We start from the raw sequence: 16,436 nt of genomic DNA, 5'->3' as shown, positions 1-16,436 counted from the left end.
CCTTTCCTTCTGCTGACAAAACTGAGAGCCTCGAGTCCGTTTGTCTTCCAGGGGTGTGGGGAAGAGCAGCGATTAGCAGAATACTGTTGAAAGTGCCACAAAGGTACTAGGTTAACAAATAAGCCCCGTTTGTAATCCTGAGCAGGCGCAAGGATGCGGGACAGGCAGAGTATGAACCCCTCCTTTGCTTTTGTAGAATGCAGAGAGCAGTTTGCAGCAGAAGAATGAAGCCATCACATCCTTTGAAGGAAAAACCAACCAAGTTATGTCCAGCATGAAACAAATGGAAGAAAGGTAATCACTTCTGCCTGCAGATACTCTCTGGAAGGTGCCAAGCATTCCCTGGGCCTGGAACTTATTCAGAGTTCCTCTCCAAAGTGCAGGGCAGGGGCTGGGCGCGGTGGCTCACGCCTGTAATCCCAACACTTTGGGAGGCTGAGGCCGGTGTATCACCTGAGGTCAGGAGTTCAAGACCAGGCTGGCCAACATGGTGAAACCCTGTCTCTACTAAAAATACAAAAAATTAGCCAGGCGTGGTGGCGTACGCTTGTAATCCCAGCTTCTTGGGAGGCTGAGGCAAGAGAATTGCTTGAACCCAGGAGGCAGAGGTTGCAATGAGCTGAGATCGTGCCATTGCACTCCAGCCTGGCCAACAGGAAGAGACTCTGTCTCCAAAAAAAAAAAAAAAAAGCCAGGCACAGTGGCTCATGCCTGTAATCCTAGCACTTTGGGAGGCCGAGGCAGGCAGATTACAAGGTCAGGAGATTGAGACCATCCTGGCTAACACAGTTAAACCCCGTCTCTACTAAAAATACAAAAAATTAGCCAGGTGTGGTGATGGGCACCTGTAGTTCCAGCTACTCGGGAGGCTGAGGCAGGAGAATCGCTTGAACCTGGGAGGGGGAGGTTGCAGTGAGCCGAGATCACGCCACTGCACTCCAGCCTGGGTGACAGAGCAAGACTCCATCTCAAAAAAAAAAAAAAAACTCTCAAAGCTCAGCAGTAAACAGTCAATCCAATTGAAAAATGGGCACAAGCTTGGCACAGTGGCTCACACCTGTAATCCCAGCACTTTGGGAGGCCGAGGCGGGTGGATTGCCTGAGGCCAGGCGTTCAAGACCAGCCTGGCCAACATGGTGAAACCCCGTCTCCACTAAAAATACAAACATTTGCTGGGTGTAGTGGTGCATGCCTGTAATCCCAGCTGCTTGGCACGCTATGGCAGAAGAATCGCTTGAACCTGGGAGGCAGAGGTTGCAGTGAGCCAAGATCATGCCATTGCACTCCAGCCAGGGCAACAAGAAAGAAATTTCATCTCAAAACAAACCAAAAAAAATTGGGGGGCAAAAGACTTGAACAGATACTTCATCACAGAGAACATCTGGACAGCAGAAAAGTACACGAGATGATATTCAGACCATGGGCCATCAGAGAAATGAGTGGCGCCATCCCACCACACATCTGTTAGGACAGCTGTGGTTTCTTTTTTTGTTTTGTGTGTGTGTGTTTAATTTTTTTGAGCCAGAGTTTCGCTCTTGTCACCCAGGCTGGAGTGCAGTGGCACGATCTCAGCTCACCGCAGTCTCTACCTCCCAGGTTCAAGAGATTCTCCTGCCTCAGCCTCCCGAGTAGCTGGGATTACAGGCATGTGCCACCACGCCCAGCTAATTTTGTATTTTTGTAGAGATGGGTTTCTCCATGTTGATCAGGCTGGTCTCGAACTCCCGACCTCAGGTGATCTGCCCGCCCTGGCCTCCCAAAGTGCTGGGATTACAGGCGTGAGCCACCGCGCCTGGCCAGCTACAGTTTCTTTAATGACAACACCAAGTGCTGATGAGGACACAGAGTTAATGGATCTCTCATACGTTATTGGTAGGAATGCAAAATGGTGCAACCACTTAGGAAAACAGTTTCTCAAGAAGCTAAACGTCCTCTTACCATGTAATCCAAATAGAAATGAAACTTACGTCTACACCAAAACCAGTACATATGTTTATAGCAGCTCTGTTCATAACTTCCAAAAACTAGAAGCAGTCCCAGTGTTCTGCATTGGGTGAATGGATAAAGAAAGTGGTAATCTGTGCAGTGAGATACAGCTCAGCCGTACAAAGGAATGAACCACTGCCCTTTGCGAATGTTCAGAGAGGAAACAAAAGGAATGAACCACTGACATACACAGAAACTTGGATTGACCTCAGCGACATTATTCTGAGAAAAAGCCAGTCTCAAGGTTATATAACGTATAATCACATTTAGATTACATTCTCAAAAAGCCAAAGCCATATTGTTGCAGAACAGATGAGTGGCTGCCAGGGGCTGAGGTGGGGAGATTGTGTGGCTCCGGATGGCAGCACTGGGGGGTTTTGGGAGTGGTGGGACTGTCCTGTTCCTGAGTGTGGTGGAGCTGACTCTCCATGTGTTAAAACTCACAAGAGCTAATTTTACTGTGTGTTAATTTTAAGAAAGAATTTCAGCCAGCAAAAGTCATCCTTTCCTTACAAAGATTTGCTTCATTTGTGCTCTTGCTGGTGTCGCATCCAGGTTGCAGCACTCGGAGCGGGCGAGGCAGGGGGCCGAGGAGCGGAGCCACAAGCTGCAGCAGGAGCTGGGTGGGAGGATCAGCGCCCTGCAGCGGCAGCTCTCCCAGCTGCACGAGCAATGGTAGGGGCCCTGCAGGGAGCCTGGGCTGGGTGTGGCTCAGGAGGGACTGGGAAGAACTGGGGGCAAGTAGTGTCCTGCTTCAGCACTCACCCCTGCAGCGTTCGTATGTTACCCCTAGGGAGCTCCCTCCCCACAGGACGACTCACGTGGTCCAGCTCACCCCCAGAAGGTCTGGCCACGCTCAGACCATGGTCCCAGGTCACAGCCTTTATCACCCTTAACCACCCTTTCTAAAAAGAAACAACCGTGTGTCAGTGTTGAGCAGAAAGCCACCTTTCACCTACCCTTTGCTGACGGAAGCTTCATATGATTTTGTGCACAGTTCGTCTACAGATTTTTTTTTTTAATTTTTTTTTTTTTTTTTTTTTTTTTTTGAGACGGGGTCTCGTTCTGTCACCCAGGCTGGAGTGCAGTGGCCAGATCTCAGCTCACTGCAAGCTCCACCTCCGGGGTTCACGCCATTCTCCTGCCTCAGCCTCCTGAGTAGCTGGGACGACAGGCCCCCGCCACCTCGCCCGGCTAGTTTTTTTTTTTTTTTTTTTGAGACGGAGTCTGGCTCTGTCACCCAGGCTGGAGTGCAGTGGCCGGATCTCAGCTCACTGCAAGCTCCGCCTCCCGGGTTTACGCCATTCTCCTGCCTCAGCCTCCCGAGTAGCTGGGACTACAGGCGCCTGCCACCTCGCCCGGCTAAGTTTTTGTATTTTTAGTAGAGACGGGGTTTCACTGTGTTAGCCAGGATGGTCTTGATCTCCTGACCTCGTGATCCGCCCGTCTCGGCCTCCCAAAGTGCTGGGATTACAGGTGTGAGCCGCCGTGCATGGCCTGTAGATGTTTTGAGATAGTGTATGTGGCAGATTAAAAGCCTGATGTTGGGAGAAGAGAGAGAAGAGACATGTTTATTCCCACAGGGAGAGAGCAGACTCCAGGGGTCCAGCAGGGCCCCCAGGGCCACTCAGCGGGCACAGGGGAGGAGTCAGGTTCAGGCCGGGGCTCACTCCCGGCCTCTTCTCCCTCCAGGGTTCTCCATCGTGAGTCTGGCCATAGGTTATAGAAAGCAGAATGAGGCCGGGCACGGTGGCTCACGCCTGTAATCCCAGCATCTGGGAGGCCGGGGCAGGGAGATCACGAGGTCAGGAGTTCAAGGCCAGCCTGGCCAACATGGTGAAATGCCATCTCTAGTAAAAATACAAAAAATTAGCTGGGCATGGTGGCATGTGCCTGTAATCCCAGCTACTCGGGAGGCTGAGGCAGGAGAATCGCTTGAACCTGGGAGGCAGAGGTTGCAGTGAGCCAAGATCACACCACTGCACTCCAGCCTGGGCGACAGAGCAAGACTCCGTCTCAAAAAAACAAAAAGAAAGCAGAATGAATTGGCCAGTGCGGTGGCTCATGCCTGTAATCTCTGCACCTCGGGAAGCTGCGGTGGGAGGATCACTGGAGCCCAGGAGGTTGAGGCTGCAGTGAGCTGAGGTTGCGCCACTGCGCTCCAGCTGGGATGACAGAGCTAGACCCTGTCTCAGGAAAAGGAAAGAAGGAATTTTGAACTTCCTTTCCTCAGGTCTCCACATCAGGGGCGCGTTCTCTTCTGTGGTCCTAAGTGTTCAGAGCTCTCTCCCTTCTCTCCTGCGTAAGAGTCGAGTATGGCCCTGCAGGCTTTTCTCTCCCTGGCTCCTGCTCTTTCCTGTGGACGGGCAGGTGACCCTGGGGGAGAGGAAAGCCTTGCCAAAGGGTTTCAGTGCTCAAGTGGCAATTCAGAGACTCCCCGTTTCCTGGGCAGTGTGTAGGGTTGTCGGTCCTCCATGAAGATCTCCCACGAGACTAACTCAAGTTTGTTTTATGGAAACAGCTCAAGCCTAGAGAAAGAACTGAAATCAGAAAAAGAGCACAGACAGGCTCTTCAGCGCGAATTACAGCACGAGAAAGACACTTCCTCTCTACTCAGGACGGAGCTACAACAAGTGGAAGGATTGAAAAAGGTGAGGTGGGCCCTCCTGGGGCGGGAGAGCCTCTGGCAGGCTCCTCTCCCCGCACCCTTTGTGTGGGGGCTCCAGGGCGTGGGGAGGCTGTTAGGGGCTCCTATTTTAGGAGCGAAGACAAATAAATCACTAAGCCTGCTGGCCAGCTCAGATAGAGGCGAGTGCCATGAAGAGAATAAAGCAGAACAGTGTCCTCACCCGTGTGCAAGGGGCCTGGGGAGGGAGCGACCGGTGAGCAGAGGCTCCAGTGAGTTATGCGGTACAAAGCACCGCTTGGGCAGAGGCTGCAGGAGCAGCCAGGAGTGTGAGGAGCAAAGGGGAGGCCTCGGCGGCAGGCGGCAGGAAGCCCTTCGTGGGCCCTGGGAGCCAGGGGAAGGAACGTGGGTTTTGTTTTGAGCACAGTGGGAAGCTGGTGGAGGGACAGGATCCGTTTCGTTTGCGGACGGTCGTTGGTTCCTGTGTGGAGAGTGAGTGGCAGGCTTGCAGGAGAGGAAGCTGGGAGGAGCCAGTCAACATCTCCCAGCACATGGCAGTCCTTACCTCAGCCACTGCCCAGGGTCGGGTCATCCCTGGGAAGCAAACTGACCCCAGCCCTCCACTGCCCCCTCCCCTCAGTCCCCTGGAGGACCCTCTCACTTGGAGGCATGGCCTGGATGCGGTGGGCTTCAGAGGGCGAGAGAAGTGGGGTCCGGGAGGCCTTCACTGTCTGGCTGTGGAACGAGACCTCCCAGGAAGCTCCAAGGCCGTGTGGAACATTCGCCCTAATGTAAAACCATCGACTTTTCCCAGAGAGGAGGCGGCTCTGAGTCCTGGACGGGCTGACTGCGGCCTGGGGCGCTGTGGGGCTCCTCCCGTGTGGGGATGGTGTGCCCTCCTCTCAGGCCCCCGCACTGCCGAGCACTGCGGCGCAGCGGAGCCCAAAGCAGGCTTCCCTCGGCACCTTCCCAGGAGGGGCCTCAGGGCTGGCTGGCTTCTGGACCTGGATTTTGTGGCGTTGAACACGGTAATGGACACCACTGAGCGACTCGAGAGGGTTAGAAAAGGCCCTTTTGATTTTTCCATCGGAAAGTGCCTGGAGTTGCTGGGGAAGGGAGAGCTTCCTCAAGAGCCAGGTCAGGCTTGGAGAGTGGAACGGAGGAAGTGCAGGGCAGAAGAGGACTTTCAGAAAGTTCTGCCTCGTCACGGGGCACACCTCCTTTATTCTGCTTCAAAATGCTTTGGTCAAAAGATTCGAATCACACAATTACAGCCCGCCCCAACAATAGGAACAAAACAATGTCTAGTATCCCCAGTTAAGCCACAGCGTGCCTTGCAAGCATGTACACAGAAGCAGAGGCTAGGGCACAGGGTGTGCGGGGAGCTACCCCGCCGCTCGGGCCTAAGCTCCACCGCCGTCCCCAGTGGTCCCAGAAACCCCAGTTACTCTCTGGGTCTCCATCCTGGCCTTACCAGACTGGCTCAAGGTGCACTGGCCCCAGGTGTCAGTGCCGTTGTCCCCTGGGATTCTGCTCCATGCAGGGCTCCTCATGTGGTCCAGCCAGCCCCCAGGTGGTCTAGCCATGAAATGAGGTCCCAAGTCACCGCCTACATCATCCTTGACCAGTGCTTTCCAAAAAAGCAACTTTTTCAGAGTTGAACAGGAAACCACCTTTCAAACTAGTCTTTGCTGATGCAAGCTTCGTGTGATTTTTGTGCACAGTTCTTCTTTAGATTTTTTGAGATAGCAATCTGTTTTGTAAAAAGTTTATCTTTTAAAAAGAAGCTCAAATAGGCAAAGCCTCATTTGTCCCATGAGGGTAACTTTTTTTTTCTTTGAGACAGAGTCTCACTCTGTCGCCCAGGCTGGAGTGCAGTGGCGCGATCTCAGCTCACTGCAACCTCCGCCTCCCCAGTTCAAGCGATTCTCCTGCCTCAGCCTCCCGAGTAGCTGGGATTACAGGCATGTGCCACCACGCCCTGCTAATTTTTGTATTTTTACTAAAGGAGGGGTTTTGCCATGTTGGCCAGGCTGGTGGTGAATGCCTGACCTCAGGTGATCCGCCCGCCTCAGCCTCCCAGTGCTGGGATTACAGGTGTGAGCCCTGTGCCCGGCCGAGGGTAACTGTTTTTAATGTGGCTGATGAATGTCACTGTCCTGTCCCATGTCTCTGTCCCAGCTGCAGAGCCCACGTACAGTGCCTGCCTTCGAGCTGCCCGGTGTCGAGAGGAAGCTAGCAAGAAATAATCTTGAATGACATTAACACAGGACTACATTTTGCTTTTTTTTTTGAGACGGAGTCCCACTCTGTCGCCCAGGCTGGAGTGCAGTAGCACGATCTCGGCTCACCACAACCTCCGCCTCCCCAGTTCAAGCAATTCTCCTGCCTCAGCCTCCCAAGTAGCTGGGATTACAGGTGCCCACCACACCCAGCTAATTTCTGTATTTTTAGTGGAGACAGGTTTGCACCATGTTGGCCAGGTTGGCCTCAAACTCCTGACCTCAGGTAACCCACCTGCCCCAGCCTCCCAAAGTGCTGGAAGTACAGGCATAAGCCACTGTGCCCAGCCGCCTTTTGCTATTGAAAAACATTCTGATCTGCTTGTTGCTCTGGTTGCTAAATCTTTAAAAAAAAAAAAAAAAAAAAATGCCGGTGCAGTGGCTCATGCCTGTAATCCCAGCACTTTGGGAGGCCAAGGCAGGTAGATCACAAGGTCAGGAGTTCAAGGCTATCCTGGCTAACATGGTGAAACCCTATCTCTACTAAAAATACAAAAATTAGCAGGGCATGGTGGCGGGCACCTGTAGTTCCAGCTACTTGGGAGGCTGAGGCAGGAGAATCGCTTGAACCCAGGAGGCAGAGGTTACAGTGAGCCAAGATGGTGCCACTGCACTCCAGCCTGGCGAGAGAGCGAGACTCCGTCTCAAAAAAATAAAAAAATTTTTAAAAAGGCCCGTGAATCCTCCGTCCAGCGTCTGGTTGGTTTGTTCATTTTAGGAGTTGCGGGAGCTTCAGGACGAGAAGGCAGAGCTGCAGAAGATCTGCGAGGAGCAGGAGCAAGCCCTCCAGGAAATGGGCCTGCACCTCAGCCAGTAAGAGCCCCACTCCCCTCGTCTCCCGCTGCAGGCACACCAGTCTACCCGGCGCACCCCTCGGGCCCCAAACCTACCTTCTGGCGAAAGGAGGGTGGGCCGTTTAGGAGCCCCGTCCACTGTTCACGGATGAGCTCTCAGGAAGCCAGGCCTCAGGGGGACCAAGCACTGATTCCTGCTAACCCCCTGGGGATGTCAGTCAGCTCTTAGTTAATTCATCAAGCGCACTCATTTCTAGTGACCAGGACACTCCTATTCCTTAGCTTCGTATCCAGGGCCTTAGGGAACAGATGGGCAATGAGAGGATTGCTTGGTCAGTCTACAGTCAGGCCAGAGGGAGCGTGGCGGGTTTGAGAATGGAAGCCTGGCCCGGTAGAGGTGCACTCACCGGCCTTGGGCAGCACAGCCCCTTCCTTTGGGGAACTGGCCACAGCAGCCGCCGGAGCCTGTCTGTCTGTCTGCTACAGATGCTGATGGGCACAGACCCTGGTAGTTCTGCTGTCCTCTGACTTGACAGCGCCCCTCCTTGGTGTCCCAGTCTGGACACGTTGCTGTGGACACCTGGGCCTTGGGGTGTGTCACACTTCGGATTGTGGAGCTTGTCCATTTGTGTGATGATTTTGCATTTTCAACATAGTGGGTAGCCTTTTCTCCTCGAGTCAGGCCTCACGGTTGCAAGTAACAGAAATCCAACTCAAAGTAGCTTAAGCAAAAGAAGCCATCAGGAATCGGGCTCTGTTTCCTACCTCTGCTATCCTGTCTACCTCACAGGTGGGTCTGGACCCTTCAGGGGCAAAACAGCCGTCAGCAAGGCCATCTATCAGAGGAACAAAGTCCCTCTTCTTTCTGCATAGCTCCCAAGGTCACCCAAGGTTGACTCTGCTCCCGAGTACCCATGCCTGCCGTAAGCACCATGACCAAGGAGATGGGGCTCACAGCCTCAGCACAGCCTGGGCTCAGGCCCAGCACTGCATATATTTGACCGGAAAAGGTCCACACATGGAGACCAAAATGAGAATCAGCTCGAAACACACTGGGGTATAGATGCGTGCAGCCTTAGAATTTTTCTTGCAGTCTGGAAAGGTGTAGAGTCTAGTAGTATTAAGAAAATAGGCCGGGTATGGTGGCTCACACCTGTAATCCCAGCACTTTGGGAGACCAAAGTAGGCAGATCACCTGAGGTCAGGAGTTCGAGGCCAGCCTGGCCAACATGGTGAAACCCCGTCTCTACTAAAAATACAAAAATTAGCCAGGCGTGGTGGTGGGCGCCTGTAATCCCAGCTACTCGGGAGGCCGAGACAGTAGAATCGCTTGAACCCGGGGGGCAGAGGTTGCAGTGAGCCACAATTGTGCCACTGCACTCCAGTCTGGGCGACAAAAGTGAGAATCCGTCTCAAAAAAAAAAAAAAAAAAAATAGCTGGTCAAGGAATCTGATGTCTGTGGTGGGAATGCAGTCTGCCCACTCCCAGATGCAGGTGCTGGCCACTCGCCATCTATCCTGCGCCCCTTACCTCTCTACATTAGCCCATGGCCACTGCTCCCTCCCCTCCCACCCTCCGCCCTGCCTGCCACCCGCTCAGCTGAGTGCCCTGTGCTGCTCTCGTCTGGCCTGTCAACTTGCCATGCTCTGGCCCCTGTTCCTCCCCAACCCCCAGGGAGCTCCTTGAGCGACGCAAGGCCCAGTGTCTGTCCCCATGCTCAAGAGCACAGGCCAGCTGTGAGGGCATCCCAAGAGCACTCACCAGAAGCAGACGTGGAACAGGGGCGGGCATGGAGCTGGCTTCTGGGGTTTGCAGCCAGTGTTTTCCTCTTTACAATGGATGGATGGCAAGGCAGTGTCACAGGTCCCCTCCTAGTGACCATAGACCTCGAAACTGTGGATGGTCTCTGATCTTTAAAATGTATCTTTGTGGCCGGGTGTGGTGGCTCATGCCTGTAATCCCAGTATTTTGGGTGGCCGAGGTGGGCATATCACCTGAGGTTGGGAGTTCGAGACCAGCCTGACCAACGTGGAGAAGCCCCGTCTCTACTAAAAATATAAAATTAGCCAGGCATGCTGGAGTGCGCCTGTAATCCCAGCCACGGGGGAGGCTGAGGCAGGGGAATCGCTTGAACCTGGGAGGCAGAGGTTGCAGGGAGCCGAGATCGCACCATTGCACTCCAGCCTGGGCGACAAGAGTGAAACTCTGTCTCAAAAACAAACACAAAAATGTATTGTTGCACTTAGTGGCTGCCTGGCACTACCGGCTACCCTAGCTTCCGAATTCCAGTGTGAGCTGCCTGGCCACCACTCCCTCCCAGCAAGTGCTGTGCGTGTGACAGCATCAGGTGTATGCAAACCCAGACAGGGCTACCTGAGGAGCTGCTTTTGTGCTCTCTCTCCTCTTCGCTTCTTCCTCTTGCAAGCCTGTGCCGGATGACAGAGACGGCAAAGCCTCTTCGCAGACCCTACATTAGCTACAGGAACAGTTTTCCAGTTTCATTATCTTGGGAACATCTGGATTCTTCCTAAATTGTGTTTCCCAGAGTTCTTGTATGTTCAGTTTGCCATCTTGACCTGGCTTCCCAAGGTCTGTCCATCTGGGCAGCCTGTTCTGATCCTGTCAATCTGCTGGCCTATTTCCTGTGTCTGCAGCCGGACCAGGAAGGGAAGGAGCTGCCTCCCAATCTTTAGTAAAAGCCACAGGGATTTTTCTAAATGCCCTGATGCTGTTTTCTAATCCCTCCCTTAGAAGTCTAGCGTGTGTTTCCCAGAGACCTGCCATTTTCTCACTTTGATTAGTCTAATCTGATGATAGTTCAGACTGATCTCAGTTTTTAACAAAGGCTCAGACCAGGCTGGGCGTGGGGGCTCACGCCTGTAATCCCAGCACTTTGGGAGGCCGAGGCAGGTGGATCACTTGAGATCAGGAGTTCAAGACCAGCCAGGCCAATATGGTGAAACCCCGTCTGTAGTAAAAGTACAAGAAAATAAGATGGGCATGGTGTCAGGCGCCTGTCATCCCATCTACTTGGGAAGCTGAGGCAGGAGAATCGCTTGAACCCAGGAAGCAGAGGTTGCAGTGAGCCGAGATCACACCACTGCACTGCAGCCTGGGCGACTCAGCAAGACTCCATCTCAAAAAAAAAAAAAAAAAGAAACGCTTCGGCCCATAATCCCAGCACTTTGGGAGGCTAAGGCAGGCAGATCACTTGAGGTCCGGAGTTCAAGACCAGCCTGGGCAACATGGCAAAACCCCACCTCTACAAAAAAAAATACAAAAATTAGCCAGGCATGATGGCTCGCACCTGTAGTCCCAGCTACTTGGGAGAATCACTTGAGCCCAGGAGGTTGAGGCTGCAGTGAGCCATGATTGCATCACTGCATTCCAGCCTGGGCAATATAGCAAGACCCTGTTTCAAAAAAAAAAAAAGATCACACTGTTTCCCCAAATCGCACAAACTGCCTCATTTTATTTGGTTTAGTTCTGCCAATTTAAACCGTGTTCAGTCCTGTCTCTTACGTAAACAAAGGAATTGTTCTGACACTAACAAGAATGGAGCAAGAACAAATGGCTGTGCCCTCTGAGCCTGCCCCTTCCAGACAGCAGGCAGCAGATTGGAGGCCGGGGAGAGGCTGCAGACTCAGGTTCCTGCTGGGGACAGCGGGAGAGACCAGTGCAGAACAGGGCCAGGTCTTGGACTTCTGGCCTCAGGCCATCCTCTCGCCTCAGCCTCCCTCAGAGTCTGTTTGAGCCCCTGCAGGCTAAGCAGTGTGTTCTTGTGCCGGGTGCAGTCCCAGACTGAGCCTCAGCCCCCAGCAGACGGGAGCCAGTGTGATGAGGCGACTCTGGGATTGTACAGAGGCGGAAGGCATTTTAACAACCCATGCTCTGGGTCTCCTCACAAGTCCGGTATCTTCACAAAGCTAGTCATGAGAGCCAGCTGTGTTAGGGAGTCAGAGCCTCACTCTCTCTCACTGCTGTCAAATGGCCTTTTCTTCCTTAGGTCCAAGCTGAAGATGGAAGATATAAAAGAAGTGAACCAGGCACTGAAGGTACTGGCTTGCTAAGAACCACTTCTTCGCCGTCAGCTTGTGCTGATGGCCTGTGTGCTCGTACGTTTAAGTATCCCAACAGTCAGGTGAGAGCGTGTGGTCGAAGCAGTGGTGGTGATGACATATTTACAGAGAAGCCAGATGCTGCTCAGAAACGTGTCCCTCAGCTGAGGGATGCTGACAGGTGGCAGGGCCAAAGCTGAACCTAGGTCTTCTGCCTCCATTTCTTCTGCCATCAGCTGTGCTTTGAAAATAGGCCTGATGGGTCTTCCTAAAGGGGGAAGCAGGTGGCAGAGAGGAGAGACCCGCAGGTATCTTTAAACAGTGAAAAACAGGCCCTTCTGTTGAAGCGAGGGGCCAGAGGCCAGCCAGCCCCACTGCAGTGCCCTGTGCCATGGCTAAGGACCACTCAAGCCAAGCCCTGAGTTGGGCCAGGTTTCCACACCCTTGTGGGGAGGGCAGAATAACACATTCCATTGAAGAGCAGGAGCTTGCGGGTGGCCTGGTGCAGGTGCCAGGTGCAGGTGCCAGGCTGAGCTGCAGGGCGGAGTGTGTGGGAGAGGAGGCAGACATTCAGGGGCACGGCAGCCTGGCCTGCAAGATGGCCTTGCCTGCAGGAGCGTCCACCCTTCGGCCTCGGCTGTGCCGTGGCAGCGATGCAAAAGCAGCCCCTTTCCACACCCTCCCACGTGGTGCAGAGCAGGGACCCTAATGTCTCTGGGCATCTAACTTCCAAGTGTCAGGTCGGGGGCAGCAACTAACAGCAGCCTGGACTTCTAGGTAACATCAGTTTCACAGTATCAGAGGGAGGGTAAAAATCATGAAACAGGACTCTAGAGCCGCCAGAGCTCTTTGATGTCAGGATGAACGTCCTGGGCACACACTGGCAGCCCCAAGGGTGTGTGACTCTAGCTCAGTCTATGAGGATCTGTCTGTCAGCAAGATGATCACATCCAGCAGATGCTAAGAGGCCAGAAAAGTACCTCATGCCTTTGACTCCTGGAACGCCCCAGGCCCTAAGCCTGAATAAATCACAGGTGCTGCTCCCTGAGAAAGCCCTCCCAAGAGCCACCTTTCAAAGCCTCAGCCGCCTCCCCTGTGGAATGGAGTCCATCTGCTCCCCAGGGCTGTTCAGGAATCAAGGCTTTGGCCCACAAGGAGAAGCGCTTCCTCAGGCCTGTGGGATGCAGTGCCCGCTGTCCATCACCACCTGTCTCTCCACAGGGATCAGCGTCAGCAGGTGTCCCAGTCTCCCTCAGACTTGGCCCTTCTGCCGCGCCTGCCAGTTCAGCTAGTCCCTTCGACCAGTGTCTCAGGCAGGGTCTAGGGTTGCAGGCACCAGAAGCTCACTCTGCTTACTTCAGCCAAAGGGAACTGATGGAAAGTGGGGGTGTGCCTGAGTGAGCGGACGCTGGAGACTGCCTTGAGGCCCCGGGGCAGCCTGCAGAGGCCAGGAGGTGAAGCGTGGAGCTAGGACACAGGAATCCTGGCTGCAGCCAGACCGGGCAAGGGCCCGTTGATGACAGTGCTGTGAGGCCACATCTGATGGAGAAGAAACAGTGCCTCACTAGGAAACAGGTGCTATGAGGGACAATGGATGCAGCCAGAACACAGCTACGCACTCATCAGGGGCTTAGACAGGAAGTGGATTCTAGGATGTCCTCTCCTCCTCAGGGCCACGCCTGGCTGAAAGATGACGAGGCGACACACTGTCGGCAGTGTGAGAAGGAGTTCTCCATTTCCCGGAGAAAGGTATGTGGGGCTCCGCCCACCCTCCCAGTGCCCTGGGTCATTGCCCGCTGAGATTCCGCTTTCTCTGGTTCCAGAGGCCCGCATCACACCAGGCGCACTGCCCTGTGACTGCTCCCTGGCTGGCAGACGGGCGGCCCCGCCTCTCCTGCTTGCCTGTGCAGATGGCTTTCCATCCCGGCACCCTCTTTCTGGGAGGCCTTGGCCAGTCACAGGCCCCTGGTGTCCAGCACATCCTTGCAGGAATTGACAATGATTTTGGGGGAGATGGGGCTCCTTGTGCCGAGCTGCTCTAGGGGATTGTCATTGAAAATTCTCTGTGTGCGGCAGGACCGAAATCTGGCCCAACTTAGGCAAAAACAGAATCTATGGGGAACCTACAGGGCAGCAGGTCACCAAAAATCACTGGTGATCTAGGCAGGGTGCTTGTCCCTGTCTTTTAGGTTCTGGAAACAAGGTCCTAGGCTCACCCTTGGGTCTAGGGTTGCCAGGGCCTTATTAATAGCCTCACCAAGACCAGCTGGGTAGGGGAAGAGTTGGATATAAGCAAAACTGGGAGCTAAAAGAAACACTGCCACCGCCATGTTCTGTCTGTTCCCATCAACAGCCTAGCTCTGGAAACGAGGAAGCCTCAGCCACCCCCACTCCCCACCCGAGTTTCAGGCAGTGCCTTGCAGTAAGCTCAGAGCTAGAAACCACGGCCTGAGGCTGCCTGAGGTCACCTATGTCTACAAGGCCTGGCTGTTCCCATCTGTGGAACCACAAAAGCAGAGGCTGCTCAGGTGCTCATCCCAGTGTCTTATCAGGCACCCAGGGAACCTGTTTAGAAAGGGGAAGACCCACTCCCACCCCCTTGGAATGCAGCAAAGAGAACAAAGCAGACTCTTCCCATAGCTGGCTGGCTTAATGATGAAGTACAGCAAAAGTAAACTTTTTGTCTTAAGACCCTTAGGCCGGGCCCGGTGGCTCACGCCTGTAATCCCAGCACTTTGGGAAGGCCAAGGTGGGCGGATCACAAGGTCAGGAGATCGAGACCATCCTGGCTAACACCGTGAACCCCGTCTCTACTAAAAATACAAAAGATTAGCCGGGTGAGGTGGCGGCGCCTGTAGTCCCAGCTACTCGGGAGGCTGAGGCATGAGAATGGTGTGAACCCGGGAGGTGGGGCTTGCAGTGAGCCCAGATCATGCCACTGCACTCCAGCCTGGGCGACAGAGCGAGACTGTCTCAAATTCAAAAAAAAAAAAAAAAAAACCCTTTGCACACAGCCCTCACCACTCCACAGAAACAGAACCCATTCCAGGCCAGGCGCGGCGGCTCACGCCTGTAATCCCAGCACTTTGGGAGGCCGAGACGGGCGGATCACGAGGTCAGGAGATCGAGACCATCCTGGCTAACACGATGAAACCCCGTCTCTAATAAAAATACAAAAATCAGCCGGGCGCGGTCTGGGCGACAGAGCGAGACTCTGTCTCAAAAAAAAAAAAAAAAAACCCATTCCAAACAAATGCGCTTCTGAGTTAGGAAGCAGGGAGGGTGTGTGGATGGCTTTTCCCTGGGTGTCCTGTGACTGCCTTCTTCCCGTCCTCTAGCACCACTGCCGGAACTGTGGCCACATCTTCTGCAACACCTGCTCCAGCAACGAGCTGGCCCTGCCCTCCTACCCCAAGCCAGTGCGAGTGTGCGACGGCTGCCACACCCTGCTCCTGCAGCGCTGCTCCTCCACGGCCTCCTGAGCGTCTGTCCTCGGGAGCACAGCCTCGCGGACAGCGCCAAACCCTGTGGGTCTCCAGGGGCTTGGGAATTGTGTTCTTTCCCAAGAGAATCGAAGGAAAGAATCAAACTTCTCGCCCGGCCACTGGCACTCCAGAAGACAGTGTACCAGAACCAGCAGCTCTCACCGCGCCGTGATTCGTTCGGAATTAACTCCTCTGGATGGAAACTTCCATCTTACGGCTCTGGTTCAGATACAACGTCATGATTTTGCTACTATCATTTTTCACTTTTCAAAGAATTTAACCTGTTTTACAGCAGTTCAGTTCTGCTAGTGAGTACTTTCCCTCTCCCACCTCCCTTCTGAAAACCTGACTCGTGTACAGCGTTTGACACACATGGGGTCTGTCTGTGCCTTCTCTGCTTCAGTCAAGAAATCTGCCATTTCATGCCCTTGTGACTACCTATCGTTGGTCCGGCAATAAAATCATTTATTTTTCACTCTGGCGCATGCAGAAGCTCCTGTCAACTTCCAAAGAGCCACCGCACCGGAGGAGGCCTCCGCACCCCTCGTGTCCGAGCCCAGTGTAAGCAAGAGGCCGCCGGTGCTGCCCCAGAGCCTGCAGGGCTGTGCCTGGTGAGCCAAGGGCAGTTTGCAGGGGCAGCCTGCCACCAACAGGCAGAGGAAGTGACCCCAAGCCTGTCACCAAAGTGCAAGAGTAGTTCACATACATGATTGGGAGTTGGACAGGTTACAGATGGAGACACCTGTGGAAAGGCACTTGGCAGGCAGTCATTTTTTACATTTCAAATGCAGTGCTAGGACTGGCTTCCAGTCCCTCCCTCGGAGGCCCCTACCCCCAAACAGCCAATGGCCTGGGGCTCTCTTCCGGTCAAGTCCAGACAGCCAAGAGTCAGTCTGCCAGACCTCATCCTTCACCTTCTATACCTGCACCTTGTCCAGGACCCTACCTTCCCTTCCCGCAGGCTCCCTACCCTCACCAAATGCAGGCCTCAGGATCGCACCCCTCCTCTGGGCTCCCCCACGACCTGGTCAGCCCTGGTAGATGCTTGCATAGCACCCTCGACTGAGTTTCCTCCTCTGCCGCTCCCCTCCCTCCCTCCCTCCCTCCCTCCCTCCAACCGCTCTCAAGATGGAAAAGGTGGGAGCTTGGGCAAGGCTCAAAGATTCACCCACCATCCTATACAGCTTAGGACTGTGCAGCCAGA

At 54.1% G+C, this 16,436-nt stretch overlaps 1 protein-coding gene across 2 annotated transcripts in view; it reads left to right on the top strand.

Moving 5' to 3' along the window:
• LOC105484009 (RUN and FYVE domain containing 1) overlaps nt 1–15,707 on the top strand; it is a 66,673-nt gene extending 50,966 nt beyond the window's left edge. For both annotated transcript variants that reach the window (XM_071098006.1, XM_071098007.1), the window contains 7 exons: nt 197–294; nt 2,542–2,661; nt 4,508–4,637; nt 7,613–7,707; nt 11,696–11,744; nt 13,419–13,496; nt 15,086–15,707. In XM_071098006.1, the coding sequence (XP_070954107.1) occupies nt 197–294; nt 2,542–2,661; nt 4,508–4,637; nt 7,613–7,707; nt 11,696–11,744; nt 13,419–13,496; nt 15,086–15,229 (714 nt within the window). In that variant the 3' untranslated portion in view covers nt 15,230–15,707. The remainder of the gene's footprint in view (nt 1–196; nt 295–2,541; nt 2,662–4,507; nt 4,638–7,612; nt 7,708–11,695; nt 11,745–13,418; nt 13,497–15,085) is intronic.
• Nucleotides 15,708–16,436: the final 729 nt, after the last annotated feature.

Source organism: Macaca nemestrina, chromosome 6, assembly GCF_043159975.1.
Source record: "Macaca nemestrina isolate mMacNem1 chromosome 6, mMacNem.hap1, whole genome shotgun sequence".
Classification (NCBI taxonomy): Eukaryota; Metazoa; Chordata; class Mammalia; order Primates; family Cercopithecidae; genus Macaca; species Macaca nemestrina.
The sequence above is the reverse complement of the archived record's forward strand: the minus strand, read 5'-3'. Positions and strand labels throughout refer to the sequence as shown.